General features: G+C 39.9%; 1 protein-coding gene across 1 annotated transcript in view; it reads left to right on the top strand.

Annotated features, from left to right (window-relative positions):
- Positions 1-25,819, top strand: part of FHOD3 (formin homology 2 domain containing 3) — a 132,756-nt gene that overhangs the window by 53,100 nt on the left and 53,837 nt on the right. Inside the window, exons 12-15 of the mRNA XM_085310716.1 lie at positions 867-1,081; positions 9,462-9,767; positions 12,917-13,806; positions 20,513-20,671. Of these exons, the coding sequence (XP_085166842.1) occupies positions 867-1,081; positions 9,462-9,767; positions 12,917-13,806; positions 20,513-20,671 (1,570 nt within the window). The remainder of the gene's footprint in view (positions 1-866; positions 1,082-9,461; positions 9,768-12,916; positions 13,807-20,512; positions 20,672-25,819) is intronic.

The raw sequence follows: 25,819 nt of genomic DNA, 5'->3' as shown, positions 1-25,819 counted from the left end.
ATAATGGTGGATAAAATTAGCAGACATCTGGAAGAGGCACGTATTTCAAAGTTATTTTGGTCGAAATGTATAAAGCACACTATGAAGAATATGATTGGTAGCTGGTCTTAATAAACAGTTAGTGAGTTCTGCCTGCCTAAAATGCAAAACAGATGTATCTTTGTTCTTTTAAAGTGACTTTGATGAATAAACTACATGTGACGTCAGGTCCAAGCTATTGGATGTCTGAGTCCGGCAGAGAAATTTTTTAGAATAAAAAAAAGAAAACTTTCCATTGTAGACTCTGGAGAGAACAAAGTGAATTCCAGTGCATTGCTCTCAGAGCAAATAGAAGCAGGTTCAGAGACTTTAGATAGTCACTCCAAACATTTATTATTGGTATTATGTTCAGGAAGATCTGTTTTTGTCTGCTGCACTGACCGTTTTTCTCTCTTTGCAGAAAGTCTCAGACTTTGGCTATTTGCATCAGTGTTAAGGGGCTCTGGCTTTGGATTCCCCCCTGCCTCCAGTTTTAGTCTTGGGAAAGGGAGGGCTGGGAGGAGGAGGAGATAGAGAAGGAGGGTGAAAAGGAGGACAGACAAATGCTTCCAAAAGGAGAAGGACTATGCAGACAGAAAGCTGAATCTAAGGACTGTTTAACTCTACCTTTTTTTGGTTTTGTTTTGTCATGAGCAATTTCACTTTTTTCAAGGGAATAGTCTTTGCCTTGGTGCGTGTTTTTTGGCAGTTTGACCAAGTAGGCAGTGTAGCGYTGTACCCCTTGTGTCAGGAAGTCAGCTCATTATCTGCAGGTGTTTCATCCGTAAACAAACATCAACCACAGGCTTCTCTTTCTTTACGGAAACCCTTTGGAATTTAACTTTCAGATACAAATACTTGGAGAGGTTGGCAGCTGAGGAGTATGAGAAGGAGCTGAAAAGTCGGAGTGTAAGCAGAGGCAGAAGTGAGCTGTCCTTGAACCTGAGATCTCCCTCAGCCCCATCCTCCCCTATACCCAAGAGCATCAGCCCAGCATCCACTGAGTCCCAAGAGGAGCTGAAGACCCCTTCAACCCCCTGTGGGACTCCTCAGCCCTCAGAAGGTAAGTGAAAGCAAGGCAGAGGGGAACAGCATGACAGTTTTATGACTTTCTCTCGGGTTAGCAGTGCTTTTTAATGCATGAATATAACCTCTGAGGTGCCAAAGTAAAGGGTCTTGTCATATTGCTCCATGCTGTCTGCCTGAATTTCCTTCCTTTTTTCCACATAGATTTGGCTGTCTTTTAGTCTATTCGAGTAAAGAATGCATTGCTGATTTATATTATCACTGTCTGTTGCTATTAGAATGGAATAATTGGAAAATACAGCATACAGAGGGTCTTATTTTAGCATCATGTTTCTCGTATATTAGGAGTTACTGAGTACTAAACCAACAATATTCCTGCCAACAGATTTTGCTTATGTGGATTCCCTGAAAGAAATGCAACAGATGAATGCCAAGATTATAATAACCTTCCAGCGTAGCACAGGCTGAAGGGTACAAGCAGAAAAGGTCTTGAATTGAAGGCAGGGAGAGTGTTTTGGTTATTTTTAACACCAACAAAAACTCTTAAAATTGTAGCACAAGTAGTAAATGACTTAAAAGAGACCACAGACAATTAGTAAAATGGAAAGTATAATTAGTGTTTGCACGGTTGGTTTGCTGTCATATAATTTATTGGTGTACAGAGCAATATTTTGTGTGTGTGCACGTCATCCTGCCACTTGCATCATGTACCCCTCCTTCAGTCCTCAAAAAAAAAAAAAAAAAAAAAAAAAAAAACAACCACTATATAGATTTATGTTTGGTAGCACCAGTGCATGTTGAGGGTGAATTATCGCCATCATTCATTTTTATTTGATTTGATTTCTTGCTACATGCTATTGGTGATTAATGCTTTTGTGACTTGCACTGGTTGGTTTTATTGAGTGTTATGGCTGGTAGCATGCTATAAAGCAATGCAATTTAAGGAAAAAGTTACAGATACTGAATGTTGTATATGTATTGTCACCATATTAAATAGGTAAAATTTATTTAATTTAAATTTATATATTCTATCAATTAAATTCCCAATTTTCGTATTTGACACTCTACAAGTCTCAGTGGAATCATTTGAACTTACAAAACGTGGATATTTCCCTGTAACGCTGATTTTCATAAACACTAAGATGTCCAGTTTTCAAGTGCAATATTGCTTTTAGAGCAAATAAGCTGGATTTTTCCACCATCAGGATTTCAGACCTGAGTAGGAACGAGTATCTCTTTTATGATGATTATTTTAACATATTTCTCCTGGAAGCATTCAAAAAAATTGCAGCATGAAATGCAGTAGCATAATCCATTTGGAGAATAAATTGAGAGCAGGTGTACAGGGCAACATCAGGCTGTCTGAGTATGGTGAAGCAATCAGCATGTGGGTAGGCAGGACACTTCTACTGGCAAAATCAGAGGGCAGCACCTGGAAGCTCACCAAATGAATTGCAGGCAGAGAACATATGGATGGGGCAGGGTAGGGCACAAATCTAGCCATGGGCAAATGCAGACAGATGGGCAGGACTGCACCAGAGCATCTTGCTTCAGTGAGAGTTCTGCATGAGTAAGGACTGCTGCTTCAGGCCTAAAAGCAAATCAGAAATAATCAACAAGTGGGCAGGGCAGGCTCCCTCTTTCTTTGGAGAGGTGGCCAGTTTATTGGATCTCACCCAACAGCTGGCAGACTTGCGTGCAAGATTTTGTGCCATGGCTGCTAGCCTACTGTCTGAATTCCTTATGCTCCATAATGAATTAATATCTCCTTTAATACCTCCTTTAAACAAATTTCTGTTCTCAGGAAATATTCTTACTCCCACTTAATAAACAGAGAAACTGAGGTACTAGCTTGCTTAAGCCATTTGTAGGATGGCAGAAATAGAGCCATAGACAAAGGCCAGATTACTCAAACCCCAGTCAGTTTCTGTACGTACAGGAGTCATCATCTTCCCAAGCAATGATAAAGCAGTGAATGGAAAATACTTGCTTCATTCTGTGCTTGTTAAGATTTTCCAAATCTCCCAAAAGAACTGCGTTAACTGATAAGTTTCTCCCAGTATTCTGAACCTGAAGTGGGAAGTGTATTCCTTTACTAGCAAAACAGTAACTAGTTTTAGGAGTCAGATATATTTTGTTCCCAATATCCTTTGGCCTCCCAGTATATACTGGGCTTAAGAAGAAAATTGGTTCTGTCTGGGGAACTTTGTACCATGCTGTGAAAGTTCTCAGTATCTCTACAAAATACAGAAATCTAGACTTACTGTGCTGAAGTGTTTTCTCATATAGAACAATTGGTTCTACTAAAGTAATCAAGTCTTGCAAGACTTATTCTTGTAAAACTCATGGTATGGCACTTACAGGAAATGAAGGTAGTCCCATAACTGTAAAATGGAACTTAATATTTTTTTCAGAGCACCTCTTTCCTCTTTTGTAATTTCATTGGAGAATATTTTATGAACTACACATGTGCAGTAAAGGAGAGCAACAATAAGCTGAGATGTCTCTGAAGTCAATTCACAAAGGAATCTGAGATGAACTCTTCTCTGAGAGGAACAGCTTTATGTACTACTTGAGGAAGTAACCAGGTCAACCTAAGTGTGCCTTACAGACAGTAAGAAACCTTTGCCACATATCATTAGCTGAGCAAGACTCAAAGACTGCTTGAAGTATGACTAGTTGAAAGCCTCTCAGCAGATGGAGAGGCACTAGAGAATGGAGAGAACCATGAGACCATTGCAGCCACAGTTATACAGCCTGTACAGGAACTGTACAGAAATATAGAGGAGAAGCTTGCGGGGGGGACAAAGTAAGATCTTTTCTGAACTGAGGAAGAAAGAGATGGTAATCTGTGTTCTATGCCAGTCTTTACCGTTGTATCAGGTGAGGAGAAAAGGCTTAGCTGAAGGAGAAAGAGAGAGAGAAACAGTCTTGCTGACTTCATGGCAAGAGGAATGTGCTCTGCTGGAACAGCTGAAGGAAGATTCCAACGAACATTTCAGGCTGTTTCTAAACAATTGCACCAGGAGGAATTGGATAGAAATGGACTTACTCAGACTTATCTTGTGTATCCTCAGAGACACTTACTAAGTGTACCTCCCAGCTCCAAACAGAGATCAGAGAAGGCAGATAGCCATGAGGTTACCTAGATTATTATCTTGAAAAAGAATTAGAGTACATACCTGGAAGGATGTTTGTTCTCTCTGAGAGCCTATAGGGCTGAAGAGTTGAGGTCTTATCAGCAGGTGTTAAGGATAACACATCCTGTGGCCAATTCAGAGTTCTTTAACAGTTGAGTATTGAAAGAAAAGCCATTTCCTTCCACATCCCTGTATAGCATCAAAAGATCAGAGCCATATTGTTTGGAGGGGACTAGCCTGTTTGTCAGTCTAACGTCTTGCTCAGTAGAGGACTTTTAGCAGTGTAAGGTCAGGTTGTCTATGACTTTAGCTGACCAAGTCTTGGAAACCTCAGAACATGAGATTTCAYTGTATCTGTGGACAGCCTGTTCTAATGCTACTCTACCCATCTAGTTAGGAAGTTTTTCCTAATGTCCAGTCTTAACCTCCCAAAGAGAAAGTTATGGCCATTGCTCCTGTTATATTACCTGCCACTCCTGAGAAGAGTTCTGCCTTTGTACCTTTCCTTAAGCATGTCTAAGCTGCTATTACATCCTTCTCCTGTTAGCCACGCTGAACAAAGCCAGCTCCCTCAGCGTTTACTTGTACGACATGTGCTCTACACCCCTGACCATCTTGGTAGCATCTGCTGGAGCCTCTCCAGTTTCTCAGTCTCATTCAAGAAGAAGGCAGGGACCAAAAAAGGACACAATATTCCAAGTGTAGGCTCATTATCACTAAGCAAACTTCTTTTGAATTCCTAGTTGTACTTCTAATGTAGCCTAGTATACAGTTTGCCTTTTCTGCGATGACAGTACACTCTTGGCTGTCACTTAGTCTGGTGTTCACTCTGTCCTCCTGGTCCACCCCACGTGCAGAACTTTGCACTTCACCTTACTGAACTTTTGCCCAGTCCTCAAATTTCTCCTTTCTGGATTGAAACTCCAACCATTCTGTGATTCTGCTGCCATACCCAATTTAGAATGGACCACAAGTTTGCTGATGGTGGGTTCTGTCTCATCATCCATGTGGTTAATGAAGAGATTGAACAATATCAGCCTCTGTGTCAGCTGTTGGGTACTTTGCTTGTTACCAGCTACTGTGTGGATACTGAGCCATTGATTATTGAGCTTAGTGGCACAGATAACTTTTAACCATCCAGCAGTTGGATCATCCAACCCATACATACGTCTTCGATTGCTATGGATGTTGACATCAAAAGGTCAGTCAAGCATGACTGGCTCTTGGTAAATCTGTGTTGACTGTTTCTGACTATATTGTTCTTCACATTCTAGAAATGGATTCCAGGTGTATGTGCTTCATGAGTTTTTCAGGCACTGAGGCAAGGCTGACCAGCCTGTCATTCCCCAAATCCTCCTCCTGTCTTAAAGATGAATTAGTCTTTCTGCAGTCAGAAGTGGTTTTCCCCAATCACCATGACTTTTGGTAGGTGATAAACAGCAGAAAGACCTAGTAAGAAAAAAAGCCAAAATTACAGAGTTCATCAAACATAGACTGTGGGCAACTATAATGAGTCAGCTTTGCCTATTCTGAAAAAAGCAGAGTTTATCAGGCAGTGGCAATATAGCAGGATTAGGACCTTATTGGAAAATAAAAAATAGAGCCTGCTACTTGTTTATCTTTCGCCTCTTAGAAGAGCCATGAAGAAAGTTCCTCCTTTCCTCCGTTCCTGTGCATTTGTATGCACATTGATGTCTTCTCTTTCAAACTGCAGGTATACGTAAGCATCGTAGTATTAAGAAGAGTGCAGTTAGCCCATCTCCCTGTCTGTGCCATAGGAAGAAGCAGAACCTGGTCTGAAGCTTCTCACCAGCCACTGTTGCAATGTGGCAAGATCCCAGGATGCAGGTTAGGGAGAGAGAGCAGATGACACTGAGTGAGYGTTAAAAAGAAGGGACATCATGTTGAGGAAGCACTAGATGTGGGTATTATAGTGAAGTGGTTGGTGGTGAATGTTCTCCATCAGGTGTTCATTAGGAAGAAAAATGCTTCAAACTGTGCAGAAGAGGTACATGAATTTAGAGTCCTGAACCTCACTGGCAACTTTAAGGTTAAGAAATGTGGTTTCTTGAAAAATTTTAGAGACACATAAGACTTTTTGCCCTTTTATACCTTCTAAACAAACAAACAAAAAAATCTGTACACGTTCAATGAGAAGTTACCATCCTCTTAGTGAGGTTACAGAGCTGCTTTGGGAGATTTCATTCATTCAAGAAGTCTTCACTTTTCTTTTTTCTGATAATATATATTTAGAGATTAAGCTCTGGCAGAAAAAGAAATGGGCATGATAGAAAAACTAGTCTTTAAAGCCATGTTCAGTTTTTCTCCTCTTGATGAATCCAATTGCAAATAAAACTTCTGTTCATTTAAAGAAAGTATCTCACATCTGTTTTAATTAACCAAAAAAAAAGACCTTTGAGAGAATTATGAAAAATAGTGTACAAAAGCAAAAAGAAATTACCTGTATTATTGAATTTGGCAAGCTCAGCTCAGGTTTTAATGAGAAGTATATGCATGTGAGAATTGCATTATGATTTTAAAAGCATATATTGTTCATAATGGCATCACCATTAATTCTCAGAAGATATCAAACACCTTTTTTGCCATTGCTTTATGATATGACCACCCTTACTTCCCTGAGTTTTCCCACTCTTCATCATCAGGAAGACTGAATAAAGACTGAACTGATCTGTTACCTAATTCTGTTGCCACCTGCAAGGTTGTCACTTACAATAGGGTTTTGTCTGATGTGAAAATTAATCCAGTAAATACTGGCCTGAAATATTGATGACCTTTCAAAAGAGGTCATTAGCAACAATCCAATGTAATTTTTTTAACATCTTTAGAAGTTCTTACCAGTATTAACCCAGTTTATTACATGGCACTGCAAGGGATACACGTATGGCTAGCTTGCTGGGTTTATTCTCTCAACAGTATTTGACAGATTTGATCTCTGAACGACTTTTTGAGGCAAGAGCTATTGGGCTTCGCTCACTCTAGTTATTTGGCCAAAAACTCTTTTCAGTAATGCCATGCGATAGGACAAGAGGCAATGGGCACTTACTGAAGCACAGGAAGTTCCACCTGAATATGAGGAGGAATTTCTTTCTTGTGAGAGTGACAGAGCACTGGAACAGGTTGCCCAGAGAGGCTGTGGAGTCTCCTCCTCTGAAGATACACAAAACCTACCTAATGATCCTGTCTAATGTGCTGTAGGTGACCCTGCTTGATCACGGGGGTTGGACTAGATGATCTCCAGAGATCTCTCCCAACCTCAACCTTTCTGTGATTCTGTGATCTCCTGAAGGATACCTAAGGCTGTGGCAGTTCTATTCCAGTGTTGGCTTGACTTTAAACATACTGTCATACTATGCCACTATACCATACCACTGACAGCTGYGGTCAGAAACACAGCACAGTGATTCACAGTGTCTTCCACCTTCTTGTTCCCTTTCTATAATTTTGATTCTCTCATAGGCGGTACTCAAATAGAGTATAGTCAGAAGTGGGATACATTTAGGGTGATAAGAGCCACAGAACCATTCACTTATCTAATCATAGACTTTTAAATACTCTGTTTGTAGAAGAGCAAGAAAGGTAAGCTCCTAAATTGGGAATCTTAAAATCTCAAGGAGGTTTGAGTGTGCATGGACTATGTATTTTACATATTACATGTACGTTTTATATAGATATAAATATATACATATGTAAAAAGCATATATGTATACACGTCTGAAAATTTTTATATATGCATATCTAGTTATTTAACTAGACATTTAAAATCACTTGGTGAAAATGTAGAACATAGTTCAAATGAAATCAGTGGCAAAAAATTACCTGTAATTTTGTGCCCTTAAATGACATAAAATGAAGCAGGAAATGGTATAGTAATGAAAGCATGTTACTGAGAGCTAGTTTAAACCTTAAGTGTGTTATTGTGACAGGCGTTGTTAGACATCTTTACTTTTTGTGTGTGTCAGGAAGTGGAATAGACTCTCAACGTGAAACAGTCTTAGGAAGATACTTTGACCTTCATTGTTTAGGCTTATACTTTCTCAGGATAAATCTAGCGTAATCTAAATTGTGCTAAAATCTATTTTCCTACTCCCAGAGGACCAAAATGCTTAGATTGCATGATGCATTCTCCTTCAAAGATTCATTTAGTTCTCAAAGAAAGTCTCCTCATATATCATGAGATCCAATTACCGAGACAAGTCCAGAAGCGTATTTGGCAGCATCGTAATGAAAAGCAGTTAACAAAGGGAAGAAACTAATATGACTTGGTCATTGCAGTTCAGCCTTCTTGCACAAGATTTAATGCAAAGGGGATTTCAGGAGTATGCAGAACTAATATGCATGTCCATTTTCATCACTATTGCATGGCCATTTCAGTTTTCAGAGCATTGTGAGCTGCTTGATGTGAATATGTGTGAATGCTCTCCAGTTTCCTTGCAGCATGCAGAGAATATTTGCATGTGAAAATCTTCTGATTTGGCTAAAAACTCAAAAGTAGAATGACTGAATTTCACTATCAGTGATGGAGCAGGGGAGAGGAAACCAAGTTTACCATCAACAGCATTTGCCGTGTGCCAACTGATTAAAAAACAAACCCTAAATGTGTGCCATATGCTGACCAATTGAAATATGCCAAGCAGTTGGAAACTGTTCAGTTTGATGTGGTTGTTCTGAAACAAATATGCACACAGAAACATATGTTTTTTGTCAGCCAAATGTGTGACAGTGCCATTTCCAGACTGTGCCATTTAACTGTGTTAATAAAACTAATACTTTTATTTTTTTGTTGAAGTGTTCTTCGTCAGATGAAAAACAAAGGCTCCCTAAAAATTCCTTCAGAAAACAGATAATATTCAACTAAGAGCCAAAATATCACTACTATTTGCTTTTAATAAGATCTCTTCCTTCCTGAATCTGTCTGGGCACTGAGTTTTCAATGTCATACTCAGACTGGATGCCCATTTTCTAGTGGTTCGGATTTGTATGTGAATCCAATACTCCAGCTGTGGAAGTATGCATAAAGAACAGCTGCCCGGCTCCAGACTCTGAGCCAGGGAGTTTGCCAGGCCGCTCCTAGATGTAACGTTGTCATCGCCCAACGTTCACCAGCCTCTTGCTCAGAAAATTATGCATGTCATGGACTCGCTTTTTCTTTTCGCATGGCACTCGTACGCTTTTCCACACCGTTCTCGTTTAGGCGGGTGAGCCTTGCAAGATGCCATTGCTAAGTGAATCTCTTTCTCCCGTTGTTCTCTCTGCCAGTGAGTGCCAGTGAACCTGAGCCCGAAGCAGAAACAGAGACAGAACCAGAACAGGAGGCTGAGGCTGAGGCCGAGCAGGGAGCGGAGACACCCAAGCAAGTAGAGGCTACAGAGGTGGGACCAGAGAGTGAGGTGGAGCAAGGACCAGAGAGAGAGCCAGAAGAAAGTGCAATACTCAGTGAAAAAGAGAGGCAGAATGAGGAAGTGAATGAAAAAGACAACTGCTCTGCATCCAGCATATCCTCAGCAAGCAGCACTTTAGAGAGGGAAGAGAGAGAGGACAAATTAACCAGTGACAATGAAACTGGTAAAGTGAAGTTTTTTTCAATAATGAAGGCTTTCCTGTGGGAAAAAATGTTAAATTAGCAACTGTATTAACTTAATTAGCAAATAAACCCTTTGTGCCCATCACTAATAATTCCTTCACCGTAGCCAAATCCTTGCCTCTTCTCTGCTTGGAAATGCAGTCTTTGGTAGGGTTTTGTGTTTGGAAGGGCAGTAAGGCTTTGATGAAATTAGGTTTCCTTTAAACTGAGACTATTTTTTCACTCAAGATCGGCATGTTAACTGCTTAAACGTGGTGTTGCAGCGGATTGTATCTCTAGCTTCCAGAGAATTTATTTAGGTTTTCTACACATCAAACAACAAGATGAGAGGCCCTGATACAAATTGTCATGAGATTCCAAAACTCTTTTCCATGCATTTACTCCTAACTTACTATTAAAGCAACAGGAAAGGAAAGGAAGGGTGAGATATTTTTTTCTTTCTCTGAGTTTTTCCTGTCTTGATCAGGCTTCAGAAGACAGAGAGATACAAAGGAGCAGTACACTGATTGTAGGTCTGGGCTATGACCATCCTTAACTTATGTAGGGGAGCCACAAGAAACAAATAAACTTATACATGGTCTGGAAAAGGACAGTCCTATAGTGATCAGTGGTTCTGATTAGATATGCATCCAGGAGCGTGTGAAGTGTGGCCAATCCAGGTAAATACCCTATGAACTAGTTTGCTGCAAAGAGAGAAGGAAACCAGAGCTTGTCAGGCAGCCCAGGCAGGGACTGAAAGGCAGATTTTGACCTTTGTTGATTAATTGCCCTTTTTTACTTTCTTTACAGAAGTAAAGAACTGTAATGTGATTAGGGCAATTGATTTCCAAGTCTGCACAGGACTGAACAGTGGAGTGCATTGTCTTAAGTTTGCTAAATTCTAGATTAGAAAACAAAAACTTTTCAAATTGTGATATACAGTYTTGTTCTTCCCAGAAGAAAAAGATGGGGCTCTGAATCACATTGCCTTTTAGCAACGAACTGTTAGATTGTCATGTTCATGTTCAAACCCTATCACTATTTTCTAGGAAGCATTAAATTAATTTTGTTCTAAAGTTAAGAGCTATCTTCTTTTCAGTCAGTGCCAAAGCTACGCTAAAATGTGGCACTTAAAATACTAYTGTGCTGTTAAATAAAGTAGATGAATATATAGGTAGGAAAGGCATTGTGGGTAGGACAGATGAAGGATGTCATTACACAGTGGTGTAGTCAAGTGGAAATAAGAGTACAAAAAATTTCCCTATAATCTTGTCTGTCACCAATTTATCCTTTCATTCAAACAATTGCTTATGTACTTTTTGTTAACTTAGAAATGTTAACTTTAATTTTGTTAACTTCTGATAACTTAGAAATATATTATAGCTATTGAAAAATCAGCTTCTTAAAATTGACATACGTTGCCGGTAGAACAAAGACTTACTAGGTTGTGCTGTGTAGGGAGGTCTCATGCAGTGAATAGTTTGCAATCTAGAAAGCAAATGAGAGAGTGTTTTCTGCAGCACCTCTTAGATTCCCARCAAGCAGTTTGCCATTTCTGAGGTGGCACGGTGTTTCTGCCCAGCTGCATTGAGGACACAGGAGTAAAACCTTTGGCCCATGTCCATCCTTCATTAGCCTTCCTGCTGAACTCTGCTTCCTTCAATTCTTTCTTTTCTAATGGCATGTCACAGCTTTATCTGTGGAGAGGGGGCAGGAAAAGGGCACCAAGGCTTCAGAGCAGTCGTCTTGGATTGTGGGGACAGACTTGGGAGCCCAAATTAGAGACCATGTCTGGGGGAATTTTTCATGTGAAGTTTCGGAAAGGGATGAAATTCTGGAGGATGCCAGCTGGTGAAAACAGAGGGCAAGTCATGTGGCATTTATAAAAGAGATCCTGGGAGCAATCTTGGACAACTCTGAAGGAGCAGCTGCAAGGAAGGGGCAACCCTCTGGGGGCATTAAGCTGGTGAAAGCCATAGCATGGGGAAGGAGATCATGTTGTCTAGTGAAATTACATCAGAGACAGCTAGGTGACAAATCCTGGTGAGAAAGCAATCCTGTGGATGAAGATGCCATGTTTACTCACTTAATTTGGTGCCCATTGGAAAAAGAAGTACCATTTTTTTGGCACATTTTCTACATTCTTTAGTAGTATTATATTCAGGGAAATGTAGTCTAAAAATGTTGCATAATTTATTTTTACAGTTAGGCTGCAGTAGTTTGTTATTTATGGTGCTGTCTCACCAAGCAGTATTATTTATAGATTATCACTGGAAAGAGTAGTAGCCAGAAAAATGAAGCTTCATTACAGTGACATGTTAAATGAACACGATGTAGGAAGAAGGCCATTACATTTCAGTTCCATCATATAATCCAGGGAAGATGACAGCGGATGATGAGCAGCATTTTCAAAAATCAGTAGATTTCTTCTAGTTAGGTGCTTGTATTCCTAGGAGTAACTTTAGAAAGCTAACTTACACTTACAATCACTGAGAGTTATCCTTAGAGTTTTGCCATGTGTATGCAGTCTACTCTGTGATGCAAGTGACCAGTGTTGTGAAGGTGGCCCTAGTACTCAACTGGGAGGTTTGAAGAACAGCCAGAGGGGAAAGCTGCTCTTGCAGCCAGTAAGGTGGATGAGGAAGGAAGAAGCAGTTCTGGATGGACCTTGAAATGAGGCAGGGAAAATCTTCTTCYTGGGTTAGTTCCAGTTTCTGGCCAYGTTWAGAGGGCCGCTGAAGCCTATTTTGTGACTGTTGTTGTGATATATAATCCCTATTTTGGATAATTACAGGTTCTAAGTATTTAAGCACCCTATAAAATGAGCTGAGATTGTAAATACAAAGTAAAATCTGATAGATTTCAGAAGAAACCTCAGCCTTGAAATTCTGACAGTTAATTAGTGCCTCCTGACCTACACTGATCACTCTTTGCTCTCATACCTTCAAGAAGTATTCCCAGCCCACCAAGACTGGGCTGAATATCAGCACGGTCACTTATTTCAGAACCCCAAACTGTTGCTTTCCCAGTGCCAGACTAATAGTGAATGTATTCCCAGAAATTTTTCCCATGAGGTGGGAAATATTCTTGATGCTCTGGGGCTCTCTCCCCTTGACTGTTCCCATCTGTGTGTGTGTATGTATGATTACAGGTCCGTGGTCACAGCCCATTCAGGATGCTGATGTGAATGAGCAGTGCAGCAACATTCTCAACAACAAGCGGTTTATGCTGGACATGTTGTATGCGCATAACAAAAAACCCAAGGATGAAGAGGAGAAGGAGCTGGAGGCGAAGGAGGAAAAGAAGGAGACGGAGGAAAACGAGGAGTCACTCACTAGTCTAGCTAGTAGGATCTCTATCCTTCAGGCCACTAAGCAGGCCAAAGATGAAAGTGTCAAAAAGATGGAGATTGGAAACCTGGACAACCAAGGCAGCGTGAAAGCCTTTGCAGAAAAATTCAACAGTGGTGAGCTGGCCAAGGGGACAGCCTTGTCTGAAGATGAAATTGGTGAACAGGTCCCTGAGAAAACACCAGCACAGCCAAAGAAGGAATCTGACTACATTTGGGATCAGCTAATGGCTAATCCTAGAGAACTTAAAATCAAAGACATGGATTTTACAGACTTGGGGGAGGAGGATGATGTAGATGTGTTGGACATGGATATGGGTCCTGGGGACTCCCTTGTTCCCCCTCCTCCTCCTCCACCTTCTTTTCTGGGTATGCCACCTCCACCACCTCCCCCACTATTTGGATGTCCGCCTCCACCTCCACCCTCTGCTAATTTATTGGCTCCTCCTCCACTGTTCAGTACTCCTCAGGGTTTAGGGTCACCCCAGGTTTCTAGGGGTCAGCCAGCATTCATAAAGAAGAAGAAAACCATCCGTCTGTTTTGGAATGAGGTACGGCCATTTGAGTGGCAGTGTAAAAACAACAAACGCTGCAGAGAATTCCTGTGGTCGAAACTGGAACCCATTAAAGTGGACACTTCCAAACTGGAGCATCTCTTTGAGTCTAAGTCCAAGGAACTGCCTGTCACAAAGGTACAGCTCATATTCCTATTATTTTGCTATTATATTGATATTAACTTTGACTTAGATTTAGATGATTTATATTGTTTATATGACAACAGTGGAAATTACTGGATGTGTTTCTAGCTTGGTCTATGACAGAAGATATTCCATGACCTGAATTTGGGAGATGAGCCCAGCAGCATGTACCTGCCATAAGTACACGCCATGCTGCCCTCCTGCCTCATGTTTACCAGTTTTGGATATCATTTCGACTGGGGAATACCAACATTTTACATTAGCATGCTCAAACTTGAGTGCCAAACTAGGTGTTGAAGTCTGAAATATTTTCTGCTAAGTAAAGGTCACAGCATGATGATTCATATCTGTATATCTGACAGTTCTTCACTTGGTAATATTTTCCTAATCACTCTAGGAATTATGTAAAAGGTTAGAATATCAGACTGGTTCTACCAAAAAAAAAGGCTGCATGTGTACATGAATCTAAAAAATTGGTTTGTCAGCTGGATCAATTTACATTTAAACATGCTACAGGAGATTTTTTTTCCTTTTTCTTTTTTAACTGGTGAACAGACATATTTTAAATCCTTAGCTTGGGCGTTTGAACTATCCAAAATTTTGGATAGAAGCTGGCACAYGAAATATCTCTATTGCTAGGAATTTCTTACTCCTTAGGAGCAGTGTTATACAATAAATYGCCAAAGGCTGGGGACAGCAATAAAGTCAGTTCTCTTATATTTAAGATTAGTAGGACTTTGAAGTTGGTTTTAAAGTTATTAGCCAGAACTTTTATTTATCATTGCTGCATAAGCCATCTTTCTTCTAATGTAAGCAGAACAAGTGATATGAAAGAAACTGTGTTCTTTCCCAATTAAAATGGTAGTAAAAGATGCCCTAGAACATCACTACTCTTTAAAATAAAAAAAATAAATCTCTTGTATGTTTTATATGTAGGCCTACATGCTTTATGGTGGCATAAAAATCAGTCAGTAGCTTGAATATTCTACTTTTCTTCTGCTGGTGTAAATTACTATGTATTCTATGTATTATTGGTTGCTCATAATCCAGGAAGGACAGATGTCTCATGACAGCATCTCTTCATTTCACTTGTCCAGGCTATTTACTCAAAACTTTCTGATGGTCAGTCTTGATCTTCTCAGCCAAGTAGAAACATCACAATTTGAACAATTTAACCATGCATTAAGCAAACAATAGATCTATATATACATGAACCACGTAGATCCCACCTACTCTCTGTTCTTAAGCTGAATTTTCTGAGATGCAGAAACTGTTTTCAGACATGTGTTGTATATAGGTCTGAAATGTATGGCATAGCAGCTTTAAAAACACATTCAACTGATAGTTCATTTGGCAGATGTTAAAATTAATTTCTTGCTCTCTAATTCTTTCTTTGCTGAGGAAGGAATGTTGGTGACACTGTGGCATTTTACTCCTCCTCATCTCTCTCCCCATAAATACAAGTCTGCCACAGATGGTTCATAGATGGAAGAAATGAGAAAGTTTTCTTAGATCCATAAAACACTTAATTCCTTGAATTGAATATGGACTTATGACATATTTGCCATTTCCAAACTTCAGCTGTGTCTAAATGCCAATATCGTAATGGATCAGTCTGGCCTAATCTTTTATTCTTACCAGAAATTTTGATTAAAATGATAGATTGTTTAAATTTTGACTTATTTATTTTTCCAGTCTTTTACCATGCATGTTTCCAAACTACCTTTGGCCACCTTTTTCCTCTCACACTTGCTTCCCAAACCTGCAAGGGCTGCCTGACGCTTTGGCACAGCTTTTGGTTTCTGGCTGAAAGATGAGTGAGCAGGTTTCTTTGAAATCAGTGCAAGTCTGAGGAATGATTTAGGTGACTGCTTTCCTCTTGGAGACTAATACCGCTCTCTGCGTGAGGCATTATACTTTTGGCTTTCTTTCCACCCTCTCCATAACACAGACATAGAAATATCATTGTCTCTGTACAGAAGACAATGATGACTTGAGAATTATTGTAGTGGAAGTCTATACAGGCTTCTGAGACTCCTGCACGTTTTTGGTGAATACCAGCAAGTATTCCAGGGCAGGAGATGGTCTTTACATCAAGTAAGAATGGGAATAATTAAGCAGACCGCTGAATCTGTAAAAGACTTGAGGTTTGGTATGAAGATTGCACTCAAATTAGGACAGCTCTTGGTTTTTCCAGACTGCTTGGTTTCTTTCCAGGGAGAACATTCCCCGTTGTGTCTAGTTTCTCGTGTCCAGTGGCTGCAATCCAAAACAGGTTTATTCTATAATATCATAAAGTCTGACTCACAGCTCAGTTAGTTCAGCTGAATAAAGAGCACAGAGCAACAAATCAAAAGTCAGTTCTCCAGATTTCGTAGCAGTAGATGCAAGCAGGTGCATGGAAAAGGAATAGTCCAGAAGGATGAAAGGAAAAGAGAAGTCAGGATATGGGGGGTTTTTGGCTCTGTCTTTGCATTTGCTCTTTCATACAGCTGTAACCAATTTTACTCCAGTTTCTAATCCTTCACTGTGATTTCCACAACACACAGCTATAAACAGCTACTTCCTGGCTCATGAGAAGTTTTTCATTAAACACAATAGACTGCAATAAAATGCAGTGGGTTTTAAATTGTGGGATGTAATATGGGAGTCTTGGGTAAGGAGTTCTTGATTTTAGGAAAATATGCACCACTAGACAACTCACTCATTGATGAGCTCATTGATTAACTTAGATCATTGATTTCTGTTGCAGAAAGTCTGTTTTCTGGATTAGAGGGCTATGACAACTCATTAGTAAACAGAAAAAGTGATCAGGTATCCCCTGTAAGCCAGTCCAGAATTTCTTTCCTTCTCCCTCTGCCAAACAATGCAGGCATTTTGGCAAAGTACTTCCAAGTGTTTATGTTTCTGTGACGGAAAATGAAAACAAGCATGCTCTTTGGTATCAAATGTTACTGTTCAACGCTTCTGCCATCTATGAGGTTCTGTGTGTCATTTAAAAATAGTTTTTGCTGATTCATCCTTACCTTGTGGGGGATGTAGGGATCCATTATGTGCCCACAGGTGTAAAAAACTATTAGGAATGAAAAATTAAGGAACATATTTGTTTATATGATCTTTGAGAAAGCAACTTAAATTATGTTGCTCACAGCATTAATTTAAAGCAAAGGGCTGTATTTTAGACTATCTGCTCATCACACCAGAGAYCACTCTCTCTGATACTGTTTACTTTTTGCAATACTAGCCTATTTGAACTACACAGKCTTCATAAAAGCAACAGAATCTGGCCATTTAGATCATATAGAGATATAAATACACTGCAGTCGTTAACACATTGCAGAAATGATTGTTTCCGACAAATTATAGCACCTGATATATTTGTTTTTTGTATTTTAATTTTATGTTTATATTTAATCCTATAATATTCAGCACATAAGGGTGTATGCTATATATTGACACATCAATATGTAGACTCAAGTGCACTCTTTCTTCAACTGTCTGAAGTCATTTTCTGTTAATGAGTTAATAAAACATAGTTTGAGGTCACCTAGGATTATAATAAAGCTAATAGTTGTACTTTCTTTTAATAGCCAGGCACTAACACATGTGCAACTCCATTGCAGTTAAAAAAAAAAAAAACAAAAAACAACAACAACAACAACAAAAAAAACTAATGGTAGGGTAATGAAGTTTAAAGTAGTAAAATCTCTCTTTTTGTCCTCCTTTTGTTCATTTGGAAAANAAAAAAAAAAAAAAAAAAAAAATCCTAATGGTGGTAGGGTAATGAAGTTTAAAGTAGTAAAATCTCTCTTTTTGTCCTCCTTTTGTTCATTTGGAAAAGATTTCTTTGTATCTCAGGCTTCCCCAGAATGGATTTAAATCTCTTCTGACCCCCTTTTTGAAAAGAATTAGTTACCCAAGTGTTTTTACCCAATATGCAGATATACCTCTAGAAAATACCTRCATGCTTACATCCCATCGACAACTTGTCTGTCTTTCATAACCCCTCGTAAAGGAGACAGAGCACTGTTGTAGTCACAGTCAACCCAGTGGTTAGCATCATATGTCCCTTAAATGACTATGTCTCTTTTGTCAAACTTAGGAACCTAAAAACAGAGCTACAGATCTGAGGCTTACTTAGCCATACCGCATGTGGGAAGCCTAAATTTAACTCCTTTCCCTGAGCTTTTTCCCTTCTGCATAAATTCTTTGGAGCTGTGTAATTCTGTGCTGTGAAGTACAAGGTAAAAAGTGGTGGTTTAAAAAAGGCTTAGTGTGATAGAGACTAAAGAGGAAGTGGTCTCTGGTGAACCCCACTTGTTTTTATGTGGTCTTGGCCACTAAGTGTGGTCCTGAAAAAATGATTAATGACCCTGTAAGTAAAAATGACTGCTTTAAAGGAAAGGCTGTATCTCAGATCCTTCAGTTAGCTCCCAGTTAAAAAGAAGAATCTGTTACTCAAAGGAAAGTTCAAGAAGGGTTCAGGGATGCTTTTGAAGGTGCCAAGAAGAAAGCTATTCTGACAAAGCAGAGGTATAAGAATTGAGAATGAATGTCACTTTTGGTCTCCTAAAATTTATCCTGTTTACTGCAAGACAAAGTTGTTTCTTTTAAAATTAATTAAAAAAAAAAAAGGAAAGAAAAAGAACTGCTTGTTACTTTCAAAGATTATGCATGTGTGGAAGTGCCCAGCTCCTGCATTTGATTTCAGTCTCATCTACATACAGGAATTGTATCACATGGTATTAATCATATCAGTGTGATGGAAGTGTTCCAGTGCCACACTTGCTGTGCAGCCCTGTTAATACTGGTCAGTATGCCAATTCRCAGGCATGTGGAGAACTGAATTATGCCAGGAGAAGGCATCTTTATAATGATATAACTGCATTCATATTCCGGGCTGACTAACAGCTAGAGATACTTCAATAAAAATCATTGTATCTATTAATTGAGATACGTCTTCCAATGTAGAAGCAGCCTGTAGACCTGGCAGTAGAGTTGTTTCTGATTCAATGGTTGCTGTGGCAGGGACCCAAAGCAAGTGGCAGAGCAAAGCTTCATGGTCTGAGAAGCAGTCCCGAACAGGGTTTGAGACTGGGGCAGGGAGGGTCTGCTCCCAGGCTTCCCCCAAATCCACCAGAGATGCAAGAGACGCTGCTGCTGCTGCAGTCAGCGTGGATAATTCCTGTGGGCTGCCACTCAGCAGTGTGCAAACCGAGATGCTTCAGTTCCTCTCCACCCCTGTGAGGTGCATCTGTGCCGAGGCTGCTGCCAGAGCCACTAACCCCGATCTCGGCAACAGGCTCTGTGAGGAGGCCACGGTCACATCCCTGCTGCCTGTGCTGTACTGATATCCAGGTTTGCAGATAACAAACCATGTGCGTGCTCACCTCTATAAATGTGTTGGCCTTTCCTCTACGTTGGACAGCATTCCTTTGCCTGTTCCTGTCGTTGGACAAAGGAGAGAAAAAAATATGTATTTCTAAAGTTTATATATATGAAAAAAGAGGGGGGGAAGTCACATTTGCAGCTGGGTGCCATTGTACACTCTCACTTTCTCTCTCCTTCTGCCCTCCAATGTATGTGGAGCAGAGTCCTCTTTCAGCCACATGGGTTTTGTGTTTTCTTCCCGAAGAGACACCTAGCACAGTGCAATGACAAAATAAAAGGCATGCTCTAAAATAAAAGTAAAAACTACATTCCACTCTGCATTTATTCCATATAAATACTTTTAAAATCACCTTGCCTAATTGGTATGCATTTTAGCACCTAAGAATGTGGAGAGAGGAAGACATTTCTTGTTTTTTTCAAGAATAAAATTTAAAGCATATGTTGTTAGTTCTTTGCACTTTCTTCATTATTTATGCTGTTGTTTTTACTGGAGGTAAGACCTGAAGATAATGTTTCCTCTCAAAGAATGCAAAAAAAAAAAAAAAAAAAAAAAAGTAAGTGGGTTAAAGTTATTCTGCCTCTGTGATGGGCTTGACTAAAATACCGTGAGTAATAAGCGGTAGGAGAACACTTTTCCTTCGGCAGTCGGAGAGCAGAAAGCTGTGCCGGCCTCTCCAGGAGGGTCCCCAAGCTCCTGTGTCAGCGCCCCGGGTGGGTGGCTGGCACGGGAGAGAGCTCTCACGGGTAGGTCAAAATTACTCCGTCCGTTTCCCAGCTAGGTGATGAGGGAAGGAGGTGAACTGGCCTGTGCGAGGTTGTGCAGCCAACTGAGACCCGAGCTCAGGAGCCGTTCTGCCATCCCGCTGCTCTCCCTGCCAGGCTGCCCTATGTGCCCCGCTGCAGCTAGCTCCAGCAGTGCCTGGAAGTGCCTCACTCCTGTCAATCAGCCTTGTAGAGACAGCACCAGGCTTTTTCCGGACTGACTTTTGACTCAAGCTTTGATATTCTCAGGACTTGCAGTAACACATGGATGATATGCTTTATTCTCAGGCTTTATCTTTTACTCTTGCACATGAGTGGAGACTAATTGCAGCTCTCTGCTTAAATCCTGACAGCTCATGCTGACACCAGCAAGGATGTTTGGGGTCTGTGGTGAAGAATTCTTCTTTCTTTAATAATTATAAATGAACTAGATTTATATTCAGTGTCAGCACCCTTGCRTAGGGAAAGTCCTTGATGAAAGGAATAACTTTTTCTTTATAAAAAAGACTRGAGAAATAATTTTCTTGTTATTCTYCTGTTTATCAAGAAAACTGCTGCAGATGGGAAACGGCAGGAGATCATTGTATTGGACTCAAAACGAAGCAATGCTATTAATATTGGCTTGACGGTGTTGCCCCCTCCACGGACTATCAAGACTGCTATTTTGAACTTCGACGAATATGCCTTAAACAAGGAAGGAATAGAGGTAAGGAGTAGTCAGTGTCTTCAACTCTGAATTTTCAATGTTTCTCTTTTTCTTTTTTTCTTAAATTTTGCATATGATATGGGCCAGACTTTTCATGGAAGATAGAAAATGTGATGTATTCATCATTACTGAGATAGTGCAGTGCACTCAATGTGCGGTGTTCACCAGAAGTTGGAAATGCTCAGTAAATGTGGATTTCTGTGCTAATTTGTTAGTATCCAAATYTGAATAGCAGTGGTGGTATTTCCTGTAGAGGTTTTCAGAGTATTGTGTATTCCTCCAAAGTTCAGTTTCCTGTTATTTTTATTGGCGTTATTAAAATTTTATCTATAGGTCAAATTCTGTCTGCACCCACATACTCACATAGCACCAAAGCACAGGCAGGGAGTTTCTAGAGCTGATGCAACCGGCACATGGTTTAATAAAGTTCATGCCCAGCTAGCTGTTGAACTCAATGGTATATCTGATGGAAAACAAAAATAATGATTAGTTCTCCTCAGAATAGCACTTCTGTGTTACTGTTGTTTGAAGTAAAGCAGTTGRTACAAAAATTACAGATGATGTAATTTTTACCATTACATTTGACTTTGCAGATATTCTTACCAAGATCCAAGATGAGCTCTGTTTGTTATTATTTTTTATCAAAACATTTCTCTTCTATGAAGTGTAAAAGAAGCCGGCTGTTCCACTGTTCATTTTCATTGTGGTTGTATTGATTTCAAGTGAGTTTTGAATAAGCCTGAATCAGCTAGTAAGTGTAATCTGCACAGTTAGAAATCACAATCACTGTTAACTGCGTAGGTCCAATATTGATTCACAATCACCTTTCAGTGATTCAGTGGTTTGGCACAGTGTTTCGTGATTTCCCCCTTCCACCTTTCTATGCTGACTACAGAAGAAAATGAGRAAAACTGGTAATTGAGCTGCCAACAGTTACATGCAAAAGAAATACTTAAAGGCAAAAGATTTAGTTAGTTTTAGTTAGAACTAAAAGTTCTAGTTAGAAGGCAAGGCCTGATTTATCCCTACTAGATTGTATTTTTTCCCAAAGATGTATTACTTATTTGCATACCATATTCAGAATCAGACTGAAAAAGTAACTTCGTAGATCAACACAGGCTGCTCTTTTTCTACCCAGTAGGTCAGATTTCCATATTTGAGGTAACTATGGTAATCTTGAGTTTGCTGGCTGGCAGTTAGGTGGCTCTGTGACTCAGCCCCATGTAGCCACTGCTGCAGGTTGCTGTAGTAAGCTTTCAAGGGTTGCAAAGACGCACCCTCTGTGTCAAGTCCAGCACTCGCAGACTGCCAGGCAGACTGCAGTGCAGTAGACAGCGTAGAGAGCCCAACATAGAGTGGCTGATAGAGAAGGAAACGTCTTCATTATCAGGCATGTATCATCTCCTTTGAATTGTTGCCTTCCCTGGTACACTGGAGAGAAGTTCAGCTTCTCTGGACAGCCTACCCTTTCCAGTGCCACCAACATTTGTAGCTGTACAGTCCATGTGCCAACCACCTGTGGTGCCCACAGTTGTGAGCGCCTTGAACCACCACATCCTCCTTTGGGTGGCCTTTCCATTAGTTGCCAGAACCCCATAATTTCATTTAAAATACACAGATGATAAATGCTGGCAGCTTTCAAATTGAAGAATTCAGAAGCTAGGAAATGATACACTGTTGATATACTTGCCCAGTGGTCACAAGAATGGGATTTTTGAATTCTGTGTCCATATCTTGAAGCTCAGGATGTGAGTAATCCTGATGTGATCATTCAGGTATTTAAAAACAAGAGAAAAGAGTAAATGGATTAGAGCCCAAGTTCTTTGCTCCTTGTGAGATGAAGCCTTCATTGATTGGGAAGGACTGTATTCACTGAGTGAGAAAAGAGCACAATTTTTCACCGTGTGTTGTTCCATGTTTATTTACTGCTCATCACTTCCTCAAGCACCAATTTACAGATTTTTCTTATAGTATGTTGTTACAGTGCTGGGCAGACTTTTGCACTCAAGGGAGGGCTGGATAGAGCTATGCAGACTGGGGCAAGAGTTGCACAAAGAGGCGCTGTATCRTGTCATCATGGGTCCCACTGTTTTCAGCAGAGCCCTGTCTCGGGTGGTATTTTTGCTGCWCTTTTCATCTACGGTGTAGATAGACTTACTTTTGCTCTTCCCCACAGTATCCATCTGTTCATTGGCTTTAGCCTTAGGATTATGTTGAAGGGAATTGGGGCTGTCTTTTTGTTCTGTTCTAGAAAGTTTCCTGGTCTTGTAACTGTATTTCCTGAGTAAGAGGAAATAATTGTCAAGAAGATTGAAGAAGCAGTAATAGCGTCTGCATCAGATTCATTTATATAAAAACTGCAGAGAATAAAGCAAAATATTTCTATATTGTACACTTTATAGCTAATGTATGGGTTGAATGAAACAGAACTGGTGTGGAAAAATTATACATTCTGCTTAATTAAAAAACTGCATGACTGCATACTCAGAAACCTATCTGCAGAGATACCACATAGAAGAGATATCGTGGCTATTAAGCATAAAAGAAAGGTGTGAGGAGCACAGTGGAAAAGAGGCAATATGCTGCAGTGAGGACATTACATTCAGTGCTAAAATTCCAGAGAAGGTATAACTTAGGCAAGATTGGAGATTCATCTTCAGCTTTTAGGGAAACCAATAGGGAGCAAGCCACCAACGGGGAGTATAAAATTACCTGAACCTTCCTTTGCCCTGGCTGTAAGTTTGTGCTATGTACTTCGCTAAAGAACATCTTTGCGGTCATGTTAGTGTGTGTATGACTTCAGTTCTGCTTTTTGGTGGACAAGTTCAGGTCAAGTAGTGTCTTAAAATAGAGCCTTTTAAGAACAGTGAACTAAAGTAGTATTGACTGTAGTGCTGATAACAAGACATTGATGCAGTGGGATGTAGATTACCCATTTGCAATAGCCCAACTTGTCATAAAGCTTATGGTGACCCAGTAAACCCTACACTATGGTCCTAAATTCTACTGAATGCTACTTTGTTTTTGACTTTGAAGTGCTGTTACTAATTCATTCTTTGCTTTTTAACTTAAAGTGCCTAACTGAGTTAGGACAAAAACTCTCCAGGTATTTTAGGGCCCTCTAGAGCTAAGGATGCTGAGTATTTTCAGCCCATGTGTTTGCAGTGTTTAGGTACCCCTGAACTGTGAAAAAGAGCAAGGAGTGGGGACTTGTTGTTAGAATGGCAGATGTAGCCAGTTTAKCTTGCAGAACATGCACTGTTAGAACCATATTTTCAAAGAAAAGCACAACCTATGTTCGCAAGCATGCATCAATTCAGCTAGGAAGTTTTTGCCACATTGCATTTGCCAAAGTGGTTGTGTTTTCGTTTCTTTTAAAGTTTGGTATTCACTATGTTCAAACAACTTGGAACTTATTGTAGAGCAAAGGATTGCTTACTTTGCATGGATGAGGGCTTTCTGTGAGTTAAGCAAAAAAAGCCAAGCTTAAAATCCTGGCATGTAATTTTAATGAACAACGAACAGAATAAGATCCACTGGAAGAGTCTTTGCTGCTTGTCTTTGGTAAAGGAAATGAGTGAATCCTTCTATAGGATGCTACTCAATATGGGAGTGCAGACTGAAATCAAATTATACCCAAGAGTATGATTAATTTAGCTGAGTAATACTGAGGTAATACTGTGAGGAGATTCAGATGGGCTGCTTTGTGATGCTACATAATATTGCATTGCATTGGTGGGTGCAACTTTTAGGAAGATTACTTGAGATGAAAAATTCTCCAGATATGCTAGGCCCTCTGTAGCCAAGCACATTAAGCACTTTAAAGCCTATGTGTTTGGAGTCATTAGGTACCCCTGAGCTGTGAAAAGGCAAAAGGAACAAGAGCTTGTTGTTAGAAATGCCAACAGTGACATTTATAAACAAAACCCCCTAATTCAATTTTAAGATATGATCAAGATATTTAAGCTTATGTTCTGATAGTTGCCATGGTACACTGTTAACAGCAGTTTCCAAAGTGGTTGTCTAATACATTGCAGAAGTGTGATGGGCTGTTTCAAATTATGCTAACTAGCTTGACCTGAAAAGAACACCTTTTTCACTTTTCACAGAAGAGAGAATTGACTCAAATAGGAAACATTATGTTGGTTCTACATCCTCCATTAGCATGTTAGTCCTAGCAAGTTTCAGATTTTATTTAAGGAAGACAGCTACCCTTCCACTCCTCGCAGAAAACCAAGACATCGTCTATGGTTTCTCTGAAGAGCAGTTGCATGTTCATGCATTTCAACAGAGAATTGAAGAAGTGGAGTGATCTGAATGAAACAACAGCTGTCAGTTTCTGATTTATAGACATTATAAGGTATGTGAGATATGATCCATTTTCAGAACTGGATCATTTTGGAAAAGTTGAAAGAAAATGAGTGCAGGCAGCCACATATATTGCAGAGTCCCGAGCTTCCTATTCTTTTGTTTTGTTAGAGCTTTTGCAGGTAATGCAAACCACCAATGTGCCTCATTAAAGGGTATCTGAGAAGCCAAAGTGTGAAGGCCCTTTTTGAATCTGAATCTTCTGCTAAGGCCTATCAAATATCAGATGAAATATCCGCTAATGTGTATTTGGATATATAACTTAMGAATTTGTAGGCTTTGAGCCACAGAAAACTTAAGACCTAATACAGCCAGGTGTTTAGTTTCCCAATTTTTGTTTAAGCTCTATTCTCCAAACAAAACCAACGGAAATAAAATATAAAAGCCATCCGTGCAAGGTCATCATCACTAAGAAGTTCCGTTATCTCCCAAAAGAGGTAATGTGAGCATCTGATTTCTGGAGATGTTCCAGGCCATTAATAGTCTCTGGTTACGTTTTTCGCTTGCATCACATGTTTAGGCCCGTGACCCCTCCAGCAACTGGTTAGTGCAGGTAGCTGCTTTTTCCTGTGTTAGCTGCTAGGAATCTCTCTCTGAGGTATCCAGCCTTTTCCTGAATCTTTCAGGGACAGCTTGTGGGCCTACAATCAAGCCTGAGTTTCCTATGAATTTTGTTCTGTAAGCCTTGTAAAGCATTCCTCTTAGAAGTTTTTGGAAATGAGATATAAGGATAGCTGAGTCTAGGGAAGTGACAAGTTGATGTCATTATTTCTTCACTAA

This window comes from Rhea americana, unplaced genomic scaffold (assembly GCF_003343005.1).
Source record: "Rhea americana isolate MKP2758 unplaced genomic scaffold, rheAme1 scaffold_324, whole genome shotgun sequence".
In the NCBI taxonomy this organism is placed as follows: domain Eukaryota; kingdom Metazoa; phylum Chordata; class Aves; order Rheiformes; family Rheidae; genus Rhea; species Rhea americana.
Note: the sequence above shows the minus strand (reverse complement) of the source record. Positions and strands in the feature narration are given on the sequence as shown.